At 46.4% G+C, this 14849-nt stretch overlaps 1 protein-coding gene across 2 annotated transcripts in view; it reads left to right on the top strand.

The window, feature by feature from the left end:
• The first annotated feature begins 2494 nt into the window (after window positions 1-2494).
• The window catches only part of LOC144147206 (CUE domain-containing protein 1), a 31717-nt gene continuing 19362 nt past the window's right edge, over window positions 2495-14849 (top strand). The window contains exons 1-5 of one of the 2 annotated variants that reach the window (XM_077679278.1): window positions 2495-2767; window positions 6993-7105; window positions 9481-9782; window positions 13206-13332; window positions 13991-14210. In XM_077679278.1, coding sequence (XP_077535404.1) covers window positions 7007-7105; window positions 9481-9782; window positions 13206-13332; window positions 13991-14210 — 748 coding nt within the window. In that variant the 5' untranslated portion in view covers window positions 2495-2767; window positions 6993-7006. Of the gene's footprint in view, window positions 2768-2816; window positions 3032-6992; window positions 7106-9480; window positions 9783-13205; window positions 13333-13990; window positions 14211-14849 lie in introns of those variants that run through there. The other variant, XM_077679277.1, reaches the window with a different exon arrangement.

Raw genomic sequence — 14849 nt, 5'->3', positions numbered from 1 at the left:
GACCCACATCTATTCAAGACTGTTTTTGGATCGCTAACCTGTTGCTAACTATGCCCACCCCGACTGGGGCCTTTGAGGTATAATAAATAAATAAATAAATAAATAAATAAATAAATAAATAAACACTGTCGATACCCTTAACCTCACAGTCATAGCACAACTCTCGGTGAATAGCGGTCTTGCACGAGCAGTCAAGAGCCGCGAGTCGGCTCCCCACGCCAACCTAGCCCACCTACCCGGTCCGTGCTCAGTGCCGAGAAGCACTCCATTTGAACAGCCTCCTTCTTAGATTGAAGTCGACGAAAACATGAAATCGTGCGACATAAAAGAGGGTGCCCTCATCCTCGAAGACACATACCGGCCTGTTGCTTCACACTACCACAGAGCGGCAGCCCCGCTCCCTCCCCACCATCCCTCTCTCCAAATTTGCCTAGAGCCTCCTCTTCCAATAGAAGTGTTCCTCCTCCTGGGCTTTTCCAGGAAATTTCAAAAGATGCACATAGCATGAATGCAGCGACGCATTTTCAATGGAATAACTGCCCAAAGCCCCCGATTAACGCTTTCGCCTTAACTGACACGAAATTTAAAAGATGGGATAACTATGTAAAAGGCTTCCTTTGTATATGGAGATATCTCTCAGCAAGTTTCACCAGTAGCCGTTCAGTATAACATACTTTGAATCCATTTTAACCTTAGCGCGCACGAGAAAACTCAGAATGGATGATACCCTTCGAAATCTGCATCAGCACGACGCCATCTACTCCTCCTGGCCCCAAACTGCCAACGTCAGGGCTCCCGTGACGAGGCCAACGCGCTGGATGCATGCGGTTGGTGTGCGCTGTTCCGCCGTGGGTAACACGTCACGGTTTTGGGATTGACGTCATCCTGCCAGGCGCGTGGAGACCATGGTTGTCCATGGCCGGCCAGGGCACGCGCGTCCCCGCCGGCAGTGGTGTGACGATAACGGTGACGTCAGGGGCGCCCTCCTTTCATGGCGGCCGCCTCGGCGTTCGTTTCGTCGAAACCGAAACTGACACGAATAAAGGAGGCTGTGAATAATTATCGACCGTTCAACGAGTCATTCTATGATTAGTGGGCTCGCAGGCACCCATAGCACCGAAAAAAACTAAACAAGAAAATTTCGTGTCAGTACTCCTTTAATAGCTGCCTTCCCTTGGCGCTCTCCTCCTATTCCTTTCTGGCGCGTCACAATCCTACCATCCCTGACCCTCCCCATTTTTTCAACTCTCCCCCCTCCTACGCTCCTCCTCAATCTCCCAGCCCTTCTCCTCCAACCTACTGATTTCTCCACCTTTCCTCCCTTTGGTTTTTCTCCTCTGCTTTTCTATTCCTCGTGCTTTACTCCTTTTCTCATCTCCCTCCTATCACACACTCCTCTCCTATTCTCATTCCTCCTCCCTCCTCCCTACCTTCTTCCCCTCCTCTCTCCTCCCTGATCTCTCCTCTCTTCCAATACTTTCCCCACTGTGTATTCTCTCTCCTATCCTTCCCCCACATCTCTGCTCTCCCACGACCTATCTCTCGTTACAAATTCGTCCTCCCTCTTCTCCTCTCTCCTATACTCTCGCTCTATCACACGCTCACTCGCCACCTCCTATAGTGTAATCTGCATCACCAATTCACCTTCCGCTCTCTGGTGCACTTCTGATTTTTATATTTATAATCCGCAGTTCACTGAGATTTTTGCGACAAAATTAACTGGCAGAGTTCTTTTCATTGCAATTCACCAAACCTGCGTAAAGAACGTCCATTAAAGGCCTTCTAGGCTTTAATGGACGTTCTAGGCTTTCATAAACAAATCCTGCGGAATTTTAACAAGGTGAAAAGTACTAAAGGAACACATAGCAAAGCCAGGATGTTAGACTGTACGGCGCAAGCCTCACACTGTCGCATATGCATTAGCACGAGCACACGAAAATACCGTACATTTTGTGTAGCTAAATTGTCCGGATAGGCGACGACCACCTTTAGCTGTAGTGAAAGAATTTTATTCTTATTTTATTTATGCCCAACACTATGTTTCCTCAGATTTGGCGAATCAGATACTCGTCATAGGCCCTGAATACGGGATACGGTTCGACGGCATAACAGCAGTATTTAGATATCATGTGTTTATAAGTTGATTGCTTCCAACTAATGCTCACCGTTACTTAAATCTGTCTTTCTTTCTCTTGTCTGGGTCAGTTGGTCAATAGAAACGCTGGTTGAACCAAGGATATTCGCAGGTCTGCCGAACCGCAATGGAGTCCACCCCGCACCGTAGCAGACGACTTTGGCGATTGCGAATTACTTTTTTTTGGAACTAGATAAATGCTTTTAACAAATAAATATTATTTTAAATTCTAAATAAATTATTTTTAGCAGCAGTTACTAACAATTATTAAAACAAATGAGAAAACTACGATTGAAGAAAGGTATTGTACGTCGCGCCCTCTGTGTTCGCCGGACAGAGATTCTCAAAGATGAGAGAGCCAGAGAAACAATCGTGTGTGAGCGCCATACATATGAGATGGGTTCGGATCTCCTTTAACGTTGGTTTCGCTGCATTAGCGTTGATCCTCCGTATCCTGCTCTACATCAGCGCTGTCTAAAAGGCCATTGCGGAGAGTCTTATCCAGCTGCGTAACGCCTTAATTTAATCTACGTCGTCTCATCCCGGGATGACTGTCCGGCGTGGAGGGAGCTGCGGATAGAAGCAGCGGCGATCAGCCGGGAGCAATTCACGTCAGGAAGGAGGCAGACAACGGTAAGGAGACCGTCCCAGAGCTTCCTGCTTCGTCTCATCGTGCCGTCTCTTCCTCCACGATGTGGCACAATTTTTGTCGCTCACGGCGGCCAAATCGACCTACTGCGAGCGTACGGCTCGCGCAGGGGCAGCTCCGCGCGCGCCGCGCAGTTCGCCGCACCGAGATCCGTGCTATGTTGTTTGGTGTGCTCGGATCAGTAATGGTCGCAGCGCGTAGGCGTGTTCCTAGGATTGCTTGTCACGGAGCGGAGGCGAGGGGGAACGGTATGTTGTCACTCCTCCCGCAGCTGCTGTAGCGGTAACACGAAGTCGTACGTCATCACTGATAAGAGAATTGATCAGCTAGCGGAGTGGCTCGATCGGGTAATAAATCACTTTCGCGTTGCTGATTGTTCGCAGGCACCGAGGTGCGTCGCGCATTTAACCGGTGGCGAAACCCTTTGATGCTGTGTCTTTCCGGGCACTTATGACGCGCCCTGATTATTCTTTCTTTGCAAGTTGTCGGTGTTTATCTGTGAGCAGTACCGGCCTTGTCGAAAGGAGCTGAAGAACGTTTCTACTAGTGACCTTTTACAGAACTTGGTTGCGAAAAATAAATGAATGTGCACCGAAGCCATATATCGTGCGGTCTTCGCGAGTACGTGTTGACAAAAATATACCTGCGATCGATATATGCTTTTACTTTCCCGATCTATAATGGAGCTGCAGCTGAAGCGCGCTCTCAAAGCTTCACAAAGTATACTACGCGAATGTTATCGCAACAGTTACTGAGGGAATGAACAGGACCCCACCCGGAAGTTTTTGTATATCCGTGAAGTAACGAGTTCCATGATGTGTGCTATGCACATATCCCAATGCGGCAAGCTTTAAAACAGCACTGGATGTACGCTCGAAATCTGTCGTGCCGGCTGCATGTATGTTCGATTCTGTTAGTTGATGAACAATATACGAACCTAACTTCAGTTGCAGTCTAACCACAAAAGTGTTAAATTTTTTCGCATGTCTACATCTCATGCCAAGAAAAACTTGATGAAATGTTACTTGGTAAAGCATATTTCTTTTACGTTCAGCGTTTACCAGCAGTTTTCAATCTCCTTGAGAAGCACGTTGGGCCATCCAAGTCATGGCTATGCTGGAACGCTGATTGTGTTAGAGCGCATATTTTGGTTTGGTTTGCTAGTTGCATATACAGCAAAACATCATTACAAGAGGCACTCAATTAAGGGACCCGGGAAACATGTCTCTTGTAACCAAAAATTCTAAAAACAGTGCGGAAATGAACATTGCCACTTGATATATAAAAAAGTGGCAATGTTCATTTCCTTTCACAGGAAACAGCACGCCTTCTATATCAGTATCAAAGCGTATTGAAGCAGGTCGGCAAGAAAATTCTCACTATGGCTGAAGAAAATCATTCATAGTACAGGACTGCAGATTGTATTAGCTTCCTTCCCAACTTTGTAGGTGAAGCACTTTTGTAGGTAAACTGCCGACACTTTCTGTCCTACAAGTATACCCTCATCATCACTCTCCTCCTCTGGTTCATCCTCTAGGGCACCATGTACTTGCGCAAGGATCGCATGATCTGTAGGCTCCTTAAACACGCAAGGTCCACATCTGCAGACATAAACCCCTCAAAAGTTTCTGGAACCTCTGCGGTCTCTTCGATGCAGGTTCAAGTTTCATGAAGCTGCCCTGAAGATGCATCTTCAGGGCAGTTTTCCACAAGGTCCTGTATATAGGGTCCCCCTTTCATCGTGTCTCTTCTAAATAGTGAAGAATTTACTCTAGGGAGCCAAAAAAGTTGCCCTTAGTAACAGAGTGTCTCTTGTAACCATGTGTCTTGTATGCAATGTCGCTGACATGGTGAACATAGGAAAACCAACCAAACCATTTTCAAATGTCTCTTATAACCAAGTGTCTCTTATAACAGTGTATGTTGTAACGAGGTTCTACTGTATTCTTGTCAGCATGTCATGTAAAAGATGGTCAATGGTCATCCATTTTGACTGCTTGATGTGTACATAGATTATTAGACTGCTGAAGTGTTGTAGATGATTGGGCCAGACTTGTGCTAACCACCCATTGAAAAAACCTTAAAGGGGCCGACAAAATGCGTTTGGTTCGTCTGAAAGACCGCTTTGTCCTGACGACAATAATAGGAATATAATGGCAAACTTCGAACAAATCATCGAGAAATTAAAGAAAACGTGTGAACCAGTGCCGACTCCCCCCAGCCACTTTCCGGCAACATTTTTCTGGTGTCACAGCATCTTGTTTGTGCGTTAGATTGGCTTCGGTAGGTGGCCTAAGTGTTGTTTTACGATTGGCGGGCCACCTACCTCAGCCTGCCTGCCTGGACTGCTGTAATGAGGCCTCTAGTTTTGTCTGATAGTATCATTTGAATGCGAACGTGCAGTTAAAACACGGACAAAAAGGTTGTTAGTGCTGGCTTATACGACATCACGCGTGCCTGTAATACACCACTGCAGCGTGAGATTTGAAAGCTTTTCAATATTTCCTGCGTTTTTTCTCTTCAAAGAATGTCCTTCGTGGCCAGACTGGAGCCGACCGAGTTACTAAGGGCTAGTTCTTTCAAAGAGAAAAAGGTTGTATTTGGTCTTCAGCGCTCCTTTAACCAAATCTTTGTACACTGCTTAAAGCAATGCTAACGCTGGTAGCCATAACATTGATTCAATAACAAGGGTGCAAGCAGTGATAACCAGTGGTGTTAACAGCTAATAATTAAAACAAGCGCAAATTCATTTATTGGTAACATAGCCTTTCTTGGGTTCAGATCAGGTTTGGAGCTGGGCTTCAAAGAATTACCTTGAAATTAACTACTTAAATGTTTACAGGTTAATTTGCTGTACGTTTGTTATTTGTCTTCTGGTGATAATTATTACTAAAAAATGTTAACTGCCAGTTATTACCATAGTATTGCATTTGTTGTGGAGCTGCAAATGACACTGTACTAGCAAATTCTGTTTTTTGTTAGCATTTGGACCTCTTTTAAAAATATTGGAACTTTCCACTTGACGGGTGAGCTGCAACACAGTAGAGGCTAGTTTAGCTGTGTTCGCTCAAAAAGACACGGTTTAAATGTTTAGTTCTGACGCGACATATGTGGTAGACATACTGCGGCAGAAAGGGTCAAAATTGATCCGCATTATTTTCGCGTTTGTGATTTACAATAGCCACAAAGTCTTGTTCTTACATTGCATAGAGCATCATCTTATTTTTCTGAAGAGTTTTTCAGTAGGTGACTACTGAAGTTGATGTATTTTCCTAAAAATTTCAGGGCAGTGTTGTTATTTTAAGAGGGCGTCTGCATTTTTGCATAGTATTTTCTAGTTTTTTCTCTGTGCACCTTAATTGATTATAAGAAGGGGTTGTCAGGGCTTCCACAGGTGAACATGAATGTGTTCCAGCTTTTTTGTGTGTTCGTGTTAAATTGACTGGTTGCAGCTGCTGGCTAGGGCACGCTGCTGCTACGCTTGACAGGATGTTATGGTACCGGCATTACAACTAGCTTTCAACCAATTAACCCGCCGCGGTGGCTCAGTGGCTAAGGCGTTGGGCTGCTGAGCACGAGGACGTGGGTTCAATTCCCGGCCGTGGCGGCCACTTTTCTGATGGAGGCGAAAAGCAAAAACGTCCGTGTGCACGAGATTTCGGCGCACGTTAAGGATCCCCGGGGAGTCAAAATTAATCCGGAGTCCTCCACTACGGCGTGCCTCATCGCCTGCGTTGTGTTAGACGTTAAACCGTACAATCAATTAGCTTTGAACAATTCTTTTCTGTATAGCATGTGGGTGTTGGCAAATTGCAAACGCCTTTAAAACAATTTTACTGTAAGTGGCATACTTCACGTGTCACAGTAGTTCACTTGCCAAAACTGCACCAGAAAAACATGGTCGAAATGAGCCCGGCATCGTTGGTGAATTCAGACTTCTCTTTTGCACGCACCAGTACAACGCGTCGTTCGCCCATGTTTACAAGATTTCAGTGCATGCTTTATATTTCCGAGTAGTCAAATCAATCTAAGGCCATCTAAAATGGGGCACCTTTTCACCCAGGTTTAATGTTGGAGCAGCAAAATGCATTTCGATTTGAATGGATTGGTTGAAGTGTCGTTTCGCGAATAGGTGGATGCCCTTTACACCTTTCATCCCCCTCCCCACCCCCCCGACCTCCCCCTTTTCTGCTTGTTTGTCCAACACAGCGCAGGGTGTGAGCATGACCAGCCCAGCAGAGGTGGCCCCCGAGGGCCGTCTTGCGGCGCCGAATCGGAGCCCACCCCGTCGACCACCCGTCACCCAGCTGGAATTCAGACAGGTACGGGACACCCGGCACCCCCACCGGTGGCACCAACCTTTCTCAGCATGCCTATTCCTTTTATGTACCTTAGGTACCTGTTATGTCAGCTGACTGGGTAGTATGTTACTGCTGAACACACAATCGCTGCAGGTTTGATTGGCTGCCATAGAAAATTTTTCATCTGGAGGTGAAAGACAGAAATGCCATATTTATTTATTAATTTTATTTATTTTATTTTTCTCAAAGGTCCTTGGAAAGGACATTACATGAGGGGTGGGTTTACAAACATTTGAATATTACAAAGGGCAATGTGCATAAAACAGTGAAAACAGCAAACGAATGCCTGCGTAAACAAAGACACAAAAATGTGTGGATACACTCGGAATGTTACGTAACACAGGCAGAATCCTTTACACGGTTGGGGGATATACAATCGCAGTGGTACAAATCATTAGCAACTACAAGTGAACAGCAGATACAAAAGGCCAACCGCGGAACTCAGTACTGGAATTCAACGTACAGTATATGATATGGTTTGAAGCGAAAAAAAAAACAGAGAGAGAGAGAGCACAAAAACAACAAACACAAATGGTCACTCGGGCTCGGAAAGAGTTTTTGGTAACTTTCAGAAAGTTTCTGTATCTTTGGTATTAACGATGTTGTCCAGTAGAAGAACGTTCCAGTCTTTAGCAGTTCGAATACTATATGTAAGGGTTTCAGCAAGTGTCAAAGAACCTCAGGAGGTGTGAGTGAAAGTGCATTGCCCTACATTATGGAGTGCCTCTTAGCCTTGGTCTACATAACCATGTTGCATAAAAGGCTGAATTTTAACTTGATAACATTTGGAGGAGGTACTGCTACTCAGCCGAGAATGAATCTTGTTGCTGTTGCTACCGTTGCTGTTCAGGTCATGCCATGTTGCGCGTGTTCGTGGTACTGTCCATTGCTTTTTGCTGACTGCACTGAAATAAGAGATTCATGGTGTAAGAACTAATTTGGATGGTGCAGCATGAGAGCTGTTGGATGTCTATCGTCATGGCCTTGCTCTTGCAGCAGGTGTAAAGATGAGGAAAGTGGTGGTAACGAAGAGGTTGAGGAGAGGCGGTGTTTCTGTCATCATGATTGTTATTATTGCAGCATACCACAGGCGAGAAACAGATTCCAGCAGGAGAGTGGGAGTAAACATTTTACAGTATGAAATGTTGTACCTTTTGAGAACTCAAATTTAAATTTTAACTGTTAAATAACTACCAAAATATTCAATTTTACAAAGGTAGATTCACTATCTTTGTGTATTTTTACTAGACTGCTGCAACTTCTGGAATTTCATATGGATTATTACCAGTTTTTGTTGGAAGTTGCTGGCTTGTACTTGAGTAGAAGTCTACTGTAACACAGGTATACCTTCAGAAGCACAAGATAAGGCCAGGCCCAAGTGCTGAGCCTCTCAGTGCCTGTGATCTACTAAATTTCCCATCTCTCCGTTTCATGGGGAACATTGTTGGGCACCTTGTCACCTGCTGCCCTCATTGGCTGATGTCACTGGACATCATGTCTTCCTTGTGGGCAACACGTGTTGTTGGTTTGGAAGCGCTGCACCAAGTGTGTCAGATGGGGAATTAGGTGTACAATTTCTCTAATCTCCATGAAGCAATGGAACACCCCGGGCTTTTCAAATTACCATCTCTATATTGAATATCCCCTTCTTCAGCGCTGTCTTCCATGTGGGTTGTGTCGACCCCAGTCGACTTTACTTTGTGGACTGTGGTTGGGAGTGGCCTTCACGAAAACCTACATCTTCCTCATCGGGATGGCCACCAGCGCCCAATGTGACGCCTGTGTACGTGGCGGAAGAGACTATAGAGCAAGTGCTGTGTCACTGCCCCGAATACTCTTCAGAGAGGAGCGCTTTCCACCGCGCTCAGTCGATTCGACAGTTGACCACTTACAGTAGAGACTATACTAGGTCATTGGTATCCACCATGGACTTCACAGAAGGCGATGAAAGATTTTCTACGTTTCCTGAGCGAAATGAATTTGCAGGAAAGACTGTAGTGCCCAAAATGGGACTAGAGAGTGTGCCTTCTCACTCCTATCTCTTCCTCTTCTCCCATCCTCTCTGTTATCCCCTTGAACCCCATTCCCCCAGTGCAGGGTAGCAAACTGTGCTCTACACCTGGTTAACCTCCCGGCTTTTCTGTCCTTTCTTTCTCCTCTCCTAATCTGTGCTGTTCGGTACATCCATCCTTGATGGAAAGCAGCTCGAACAGCTCGAAACAGTGGCAAGTCCTGTTTTCTTGTCCTTCGTTTTCTTGTCAATGTTTTTGAGCTGCCTTGCACCAAAGCACTAGTTGGCCCAGGAACTTTTGACCAAAACCGTACTGCACCCGCAGGCGATGCGTGACTTCCGTAGCATGTTCCCCGAGATGGAGGCAGTGGTGATCGAGGCTGTTCTGCGGGCCAATGGTGGAGCTGTCGACGCCAGCATCGACCAGCTGCTGGCCATGGCCACGGACAATGACAACGAGCGGCTCCGCACCGAACTCGAGGCGACGGAGAATGCCGAGGCCCCCCCGCACTACTCGCCCCCGGCACCCACCCCGCCTCCGTCTTACCAGCAGGCCACCTCCACGCACACCACCAACACCACCGGCACAACGGGTAGTGTGGCCGCACCAACAACTGGCCAGACTGGGCAAGTCTTGGGGCTCGCATTTTCTGTGGACCGTACCTGTTTTTTTAAATGCAGAGCATTTCAGTAACTCACGATGTCACCCGCGTTGACGTCCGTAGTCGTAGTCCGCACCCCTCCCCCTACACTATATAAAAAAAAAATACTATCCGGCGCCTGGTTTCGATCCCTCGACCCTGCGGGCGGAACGCAATGTACATGGTGCTCTACCCACTGCGCCACAAAGCCGACACAGAATGGGAGGCTACGAACGCGCCTTATATCCTTGACTCATTCAAACTACGTCAAGAAGCTGCTGATACAACGCATTCACTACCACCAACTCCCCAAACACTAAACGTTAACGCAATACACCCACCCCCTATGCGACGCATTTACTCGAGTCCCCCTCGCGGGGAGATGGGCCCAATTTTTTTTTCTTTTTATTTATTTCTTCAGCAGTGTACATTTCCAACAGGAGGTGAAAAACCACCTGACAGGGTCCTGGCCCCCTTCCCATGTTAAACATCAATTCAGTTAAGGGGGGACCCTTGTCTTGAGGACATTTTTGTTTGTTTTTTACCTATGTGCCTGAGATTTACGCATTACGTGTATTTTAACGTCCTGAGCACAAATATGCAGTCAGTTTTTATCTATGTGGTGTAAGGGCAGAGTTGTGCAACATGTTACGCCATTCCGTTTTGGGCAATTTTTTCATTATCTACCTATGAAATACTCGAATACTTATTATCCCTTTGTGCTCTAGAAAGACCAAGGAGTGCAACCAGGCCACAGTGGTAATTTTAGCATTGTTTCTCCAATTGCTACAAACTTAATAAATGCCAGGTCATCTATTACCAAAGTTTTCGTAAAATGAACTGCATAAAAAATTGCTTTAGCAAAAAGATATTCTATATTTTTGTGGTTTTATTGCACTGTTCAGTTCATAAGCTTTCAAATGCAGAAAATGATACAAATCTGACCAGTACATCCCAAGATATATTGTACCCGACAGTTGACCTCGTGGGAAAAAAGTTGGTCCTGAGAAAACAAGGCACGAAGTTTGGAAACATAAGTGAAAATGGTTATTTAAGCAACTTCAAAGGGGCAAAACCATCATAAATACTTATGGTACGGCTCTAATATTTTGCAGGCACATTCGTTGGGACCTGTAGGCTGCAAATAAAATTAGTCCCGCCTTAATACATTCAACAGTTCTATCACAGTAACCGGCAGCATATTGCAAAAAGGAAAGCATTGAAGGTGTGCACTTATAACACAGAATATTTCTGCAAATGAAGATAAAAACATGAACATGAGCACTTATCAGTTTACACATTACGAGCCTTACCCTCATGCAGAAATTCTCATCAGTTTACAAGTAACATACACAAAAGCAAATACAAAAGCATAAACCATAATAAACACACATAACCCAAAAGATATAATTTGTACTGAGGTTCATTCTAGGTGATGCGTTTCGGAAGATATCAAAGTAGTTCAAAGTGGTTTCGATCCCCTTTTTTCATGTCCGTAAAACACCCCCAGTACCTTGTATAGAGACATGGATTACTAAGTTATCACAGAAACGTTTGTGTTCACTAAAATTGTCCTGCACTTCTTTTTAAGAGTGGATGAGACGTCATGAAAATTTACACTTACGGGCTTTTACAGGAATGTGTCTCCACGAAGGGAGGGGGGGGTCGTGCAAAGTAATGTAATGCGACTTGTTGAAAGCACAAAGTAGGTACCAGCTTGTGGGCCTTAACAGAAATGTGTCTCCACAGGAGGGTATGGAAAAAGTAATGTACAGACCTGTTCAAGAAAGGGATTGGCTGAAGCTATCTTGGTGGAAAAAGGGCGGGACGAACGTTTGGTTGCTTGAACAAGGGGAATGGCTTTCAAAAAGTTCACGACTTCCTGTTCGGGACCCACTCTTGGAATGTTTATATATCAGGCCTGGCTTGAGCAGCAGCCATTGTTCAGCCTATGTCTTGCATCCTCAGACGAGAGGTAGTATACCTGTGTGAATGTAACAATGCCCACAGGGTCTGCCTATTTTTATCTCCAGTCCTGCATTCTGCTGACTCCTCCTCTTACAAAGCTATCCCTTGTTTTTATTCAGAGCAGGGTTGGGTAGTTACATCGTTGGTGACTTTGCTTGCCAAAGGTGTGCCATTGAGTATTGTGTGGGCGCGCTAAAAGAGAGGGCTTTCCCTGGCATCGTGAAAAGAATTCTCTCGATTCTAGATTTTTTGTTCAGAATTGAAAAGTAGTGAACAAGAAGTGTGCCTTTAGGTACACCCGGCACCCTGCCAAGCAAATGTACAAGAGCAGCTGTCCCCGGACCTACCTTTCGCACGTATCCTCCATTCAGAAAAACATATACTGCTTTGGAGCAGTTGCCATGCGTGTTTCCTTTGAATTGATAAGTTGATTGCTGTGGACATCGGCCAGAATTGTTTTACAGTTTGATGGAAAGCAGAAAAGTACCGTATTTACCCGATTCTAACGCGCACTTTTTTTCCGACAAAATAGGCCGAAAATTCGAATGCGCGTTAGAATCGGATACAAAACCGAAACTGCTGAAACAACGGAATTTTCGTCCCACCCATCGCCATCTCCATCTCAAGATGGCTCCAAAGCTTTTAGCAACGATTTTTTGGACGCAGCAAGTATTCTATAGCTGCAAGCCTAGGCGCCTAGGTTTTTCTATCGGCGTTCACACAAATCGTCAGATCGTTTCCCTTGCGCGCTTGATAACACCAATGGCAGCAGCGGCTCCCACGCGTTAAAAACGAGCGGTCGGCTGAAGCGTGTACCTCTGGAGAAGCTCTCGGGATGGGCGTGCGAGGCATGGGCCATGATCCCATCGACCATGGTTGAACGTTCGTTCAGAAGTGTGGCATCGCGAACGCGCTTGAAGGCACCGAGGCCGAGATGTTGTGGTCAGCGGAGAGCGACGAGGAGTGAGATGAGTAAGATCACTTCGGGATATAAATCGCCCGTTTCTGTCGCATGCATTTGTCTGGGTCACAAAGTTCCGTGCGTGTTACAATCGGAGGTGCAAGTTTTTTCGGTTTTTTTGCCAGGAAAATCGGGTGCGCGTTAGAATTGGGGGCGCGTTAGAATCGGGTAAATACAGTACCTGCTGATATGCCATGACCAAAAGCTGGCTTTTGTGATACATGCTCAAAAATTTGAAGTGATTCAACCGCACAAAAGGGTCGCATTACATGAGTAGTATTGCACTATGCTCCACAATTGGAAGGTGTAAAACCTACAATAAGCAGCACGAGTGAGACATCCGATCCCGTCCGACCATGGCCAGAGTTTAAGTTAAGAGGCCAAGAGAAAACAACTGTGATGCCTGCCGCAGATGAGCTCCGAGCGATTTGCCTGGGCTGAGCTGTTTTTGTTTAGACGATTGGCCTCACTCGGTTTCAGGCCCCCGTCCTTAGGAGCCCGCGAGGAAGCCCGGGCCTGGAAGCCTCCCCTGCTGGGCCCCCTACCGCCTGGATTCCTCCGCATCAGCCGACCGCACCACCGGCCCAGCAGCCCACCCCAGCCTCAGGTAGGCTGCCACTGTCGAGCATTCGTAGCAGCGGGCAACGTGTTCTGGTGGATACAGACTTGAGTGAGCATGTCGAACAAAAACTGTGCGGAATTCTTTTTTTCTTTGCTTCGAGGCCGCTGAAGGCATACAGATAGTAATGTAGGTTAGTAACACAGTACAGCCCACTTATAGAGAATCCGTTTTTAACGAAATTCTGGCTATGAAGAACAAATCTTCCTTTCCTGTTACCATTCGGATACATGTATTTTATGTCTGTAGCGAATCATAAATTGGAAATGAGGGGCTTGGTGAAATAAGACAGAAAATAAGGGTTGCAGTTCAGAAAACCTCGGAAAGCAAAGGGGTGAATGCGGCAGGACATAGAAACAGACGAAGAATTTTTTGAGTCAGAAAGAAAGTGGTGAAAAAATTGCCGCCGGGTGGGATCCGAACCCACGACCTCCAGAATACCGGTCTGGTCTCCCCTTTGCTTTCCGAGGTTTTCTTGACTGTCAACGCTTATTCTGTATTTTATGTCCAGATATAGCGAAAAACGGATATAACGAAGTGGTTTCGGTTTCCAGATGTGTTCGTTATAAGCAGGCTGGACTATATAAGCAATGTAGTCCATTGTAGTTATAAGCAATGTAAGTGACCCCCCTCTCCCCTCGCGCAGGCGGTGGAGCTGAGTGCGGTGGTGCTGCAGCAGCGCATGGCGGAGAACGCCCGCCAGCAGCGGCGCCTGTCGGCCGGCGGCGGGGGCGGGGTGGGCGGGGGAAACGCGGAGGCGGACGCCCAGCTGCTGGAGGACGAGCGCATGGCCATCCTGCTGCAGAACCAGGAGTTTGTGCGGCAGCTGCAGAGCGACCCGGACTTCGTGCGCACACTCAACCGCGGTGGGTCGCTCGCGGGACTGCCCGTCTCTCTGTCTGTCTCCTCGCTGCACCTTTTCGTCTTGCTGTTAAATCAAAGACGGAGGAGTCACAGTGGCATCATTCCTGTGGCTGGAGAAGTTAAGCGATGCGATCCATGAGGTGGAGCGGTTTCAGCTTGAGCTGTGGACGTGTAGACCGTAAATTAACGCATCACTGACGATTGGCAGCAAGTGGGCCGTGCATTTCAGCCTCACTCGTAAAAGCTACTTACCAAGCCTAGACACATTGTTCTGTACTCATAGGCACATGAATGGCCCCTACGAGAGCACCTGTCCCCAATCTCGGATTTGAAGGCATCACAAATTGTGCTGTTAAGTCCAAGGAGACACTGCACCCATGACTGGGAATGATGCCAGCCAACTTTTCCGAGTGGAGTCATGTGCTGTTCGACATGGTGTAGAAAAGAGAGTGATGCGAAATAGTGTAGGGCCGAGCTGTGATTCTGTGAGGTGCACTTTTCAGGATGTTACGTTCACGTTTTGTTGCTCCTCGCGTTTGCAGTTATCATTTTCAAGTTTACTGGGGAACCATTACCACCAAGTTGTGTTCATGTTTTTTTAAATCTAGGCGTGAACCTGTTTCTTACTCTTGACACCTCTA

The sequence above is a fragment of the Haemaphysalis longicornis genome, unplaced genomic scaffold (assembly GCF_048455015.1).
Source record: "Haemaphysalis longicornis isolate Haplotype H1 unplaced genomic scaffold, Haemaphysalis longicornis Haplotype H1 scaffold_7, whole genome shotgun sequence".
NCBI lineage: Eukaryota > Metazoa > Arthropoda > Arachnida > Ixodida > Ixodidae > Haemaphysalis > Haemaphysalis longicornis.
Note: the sequence above shows the minus strand (reverse complement) of the source record. Positions and strands in the feature narration are given on the sequence as shown.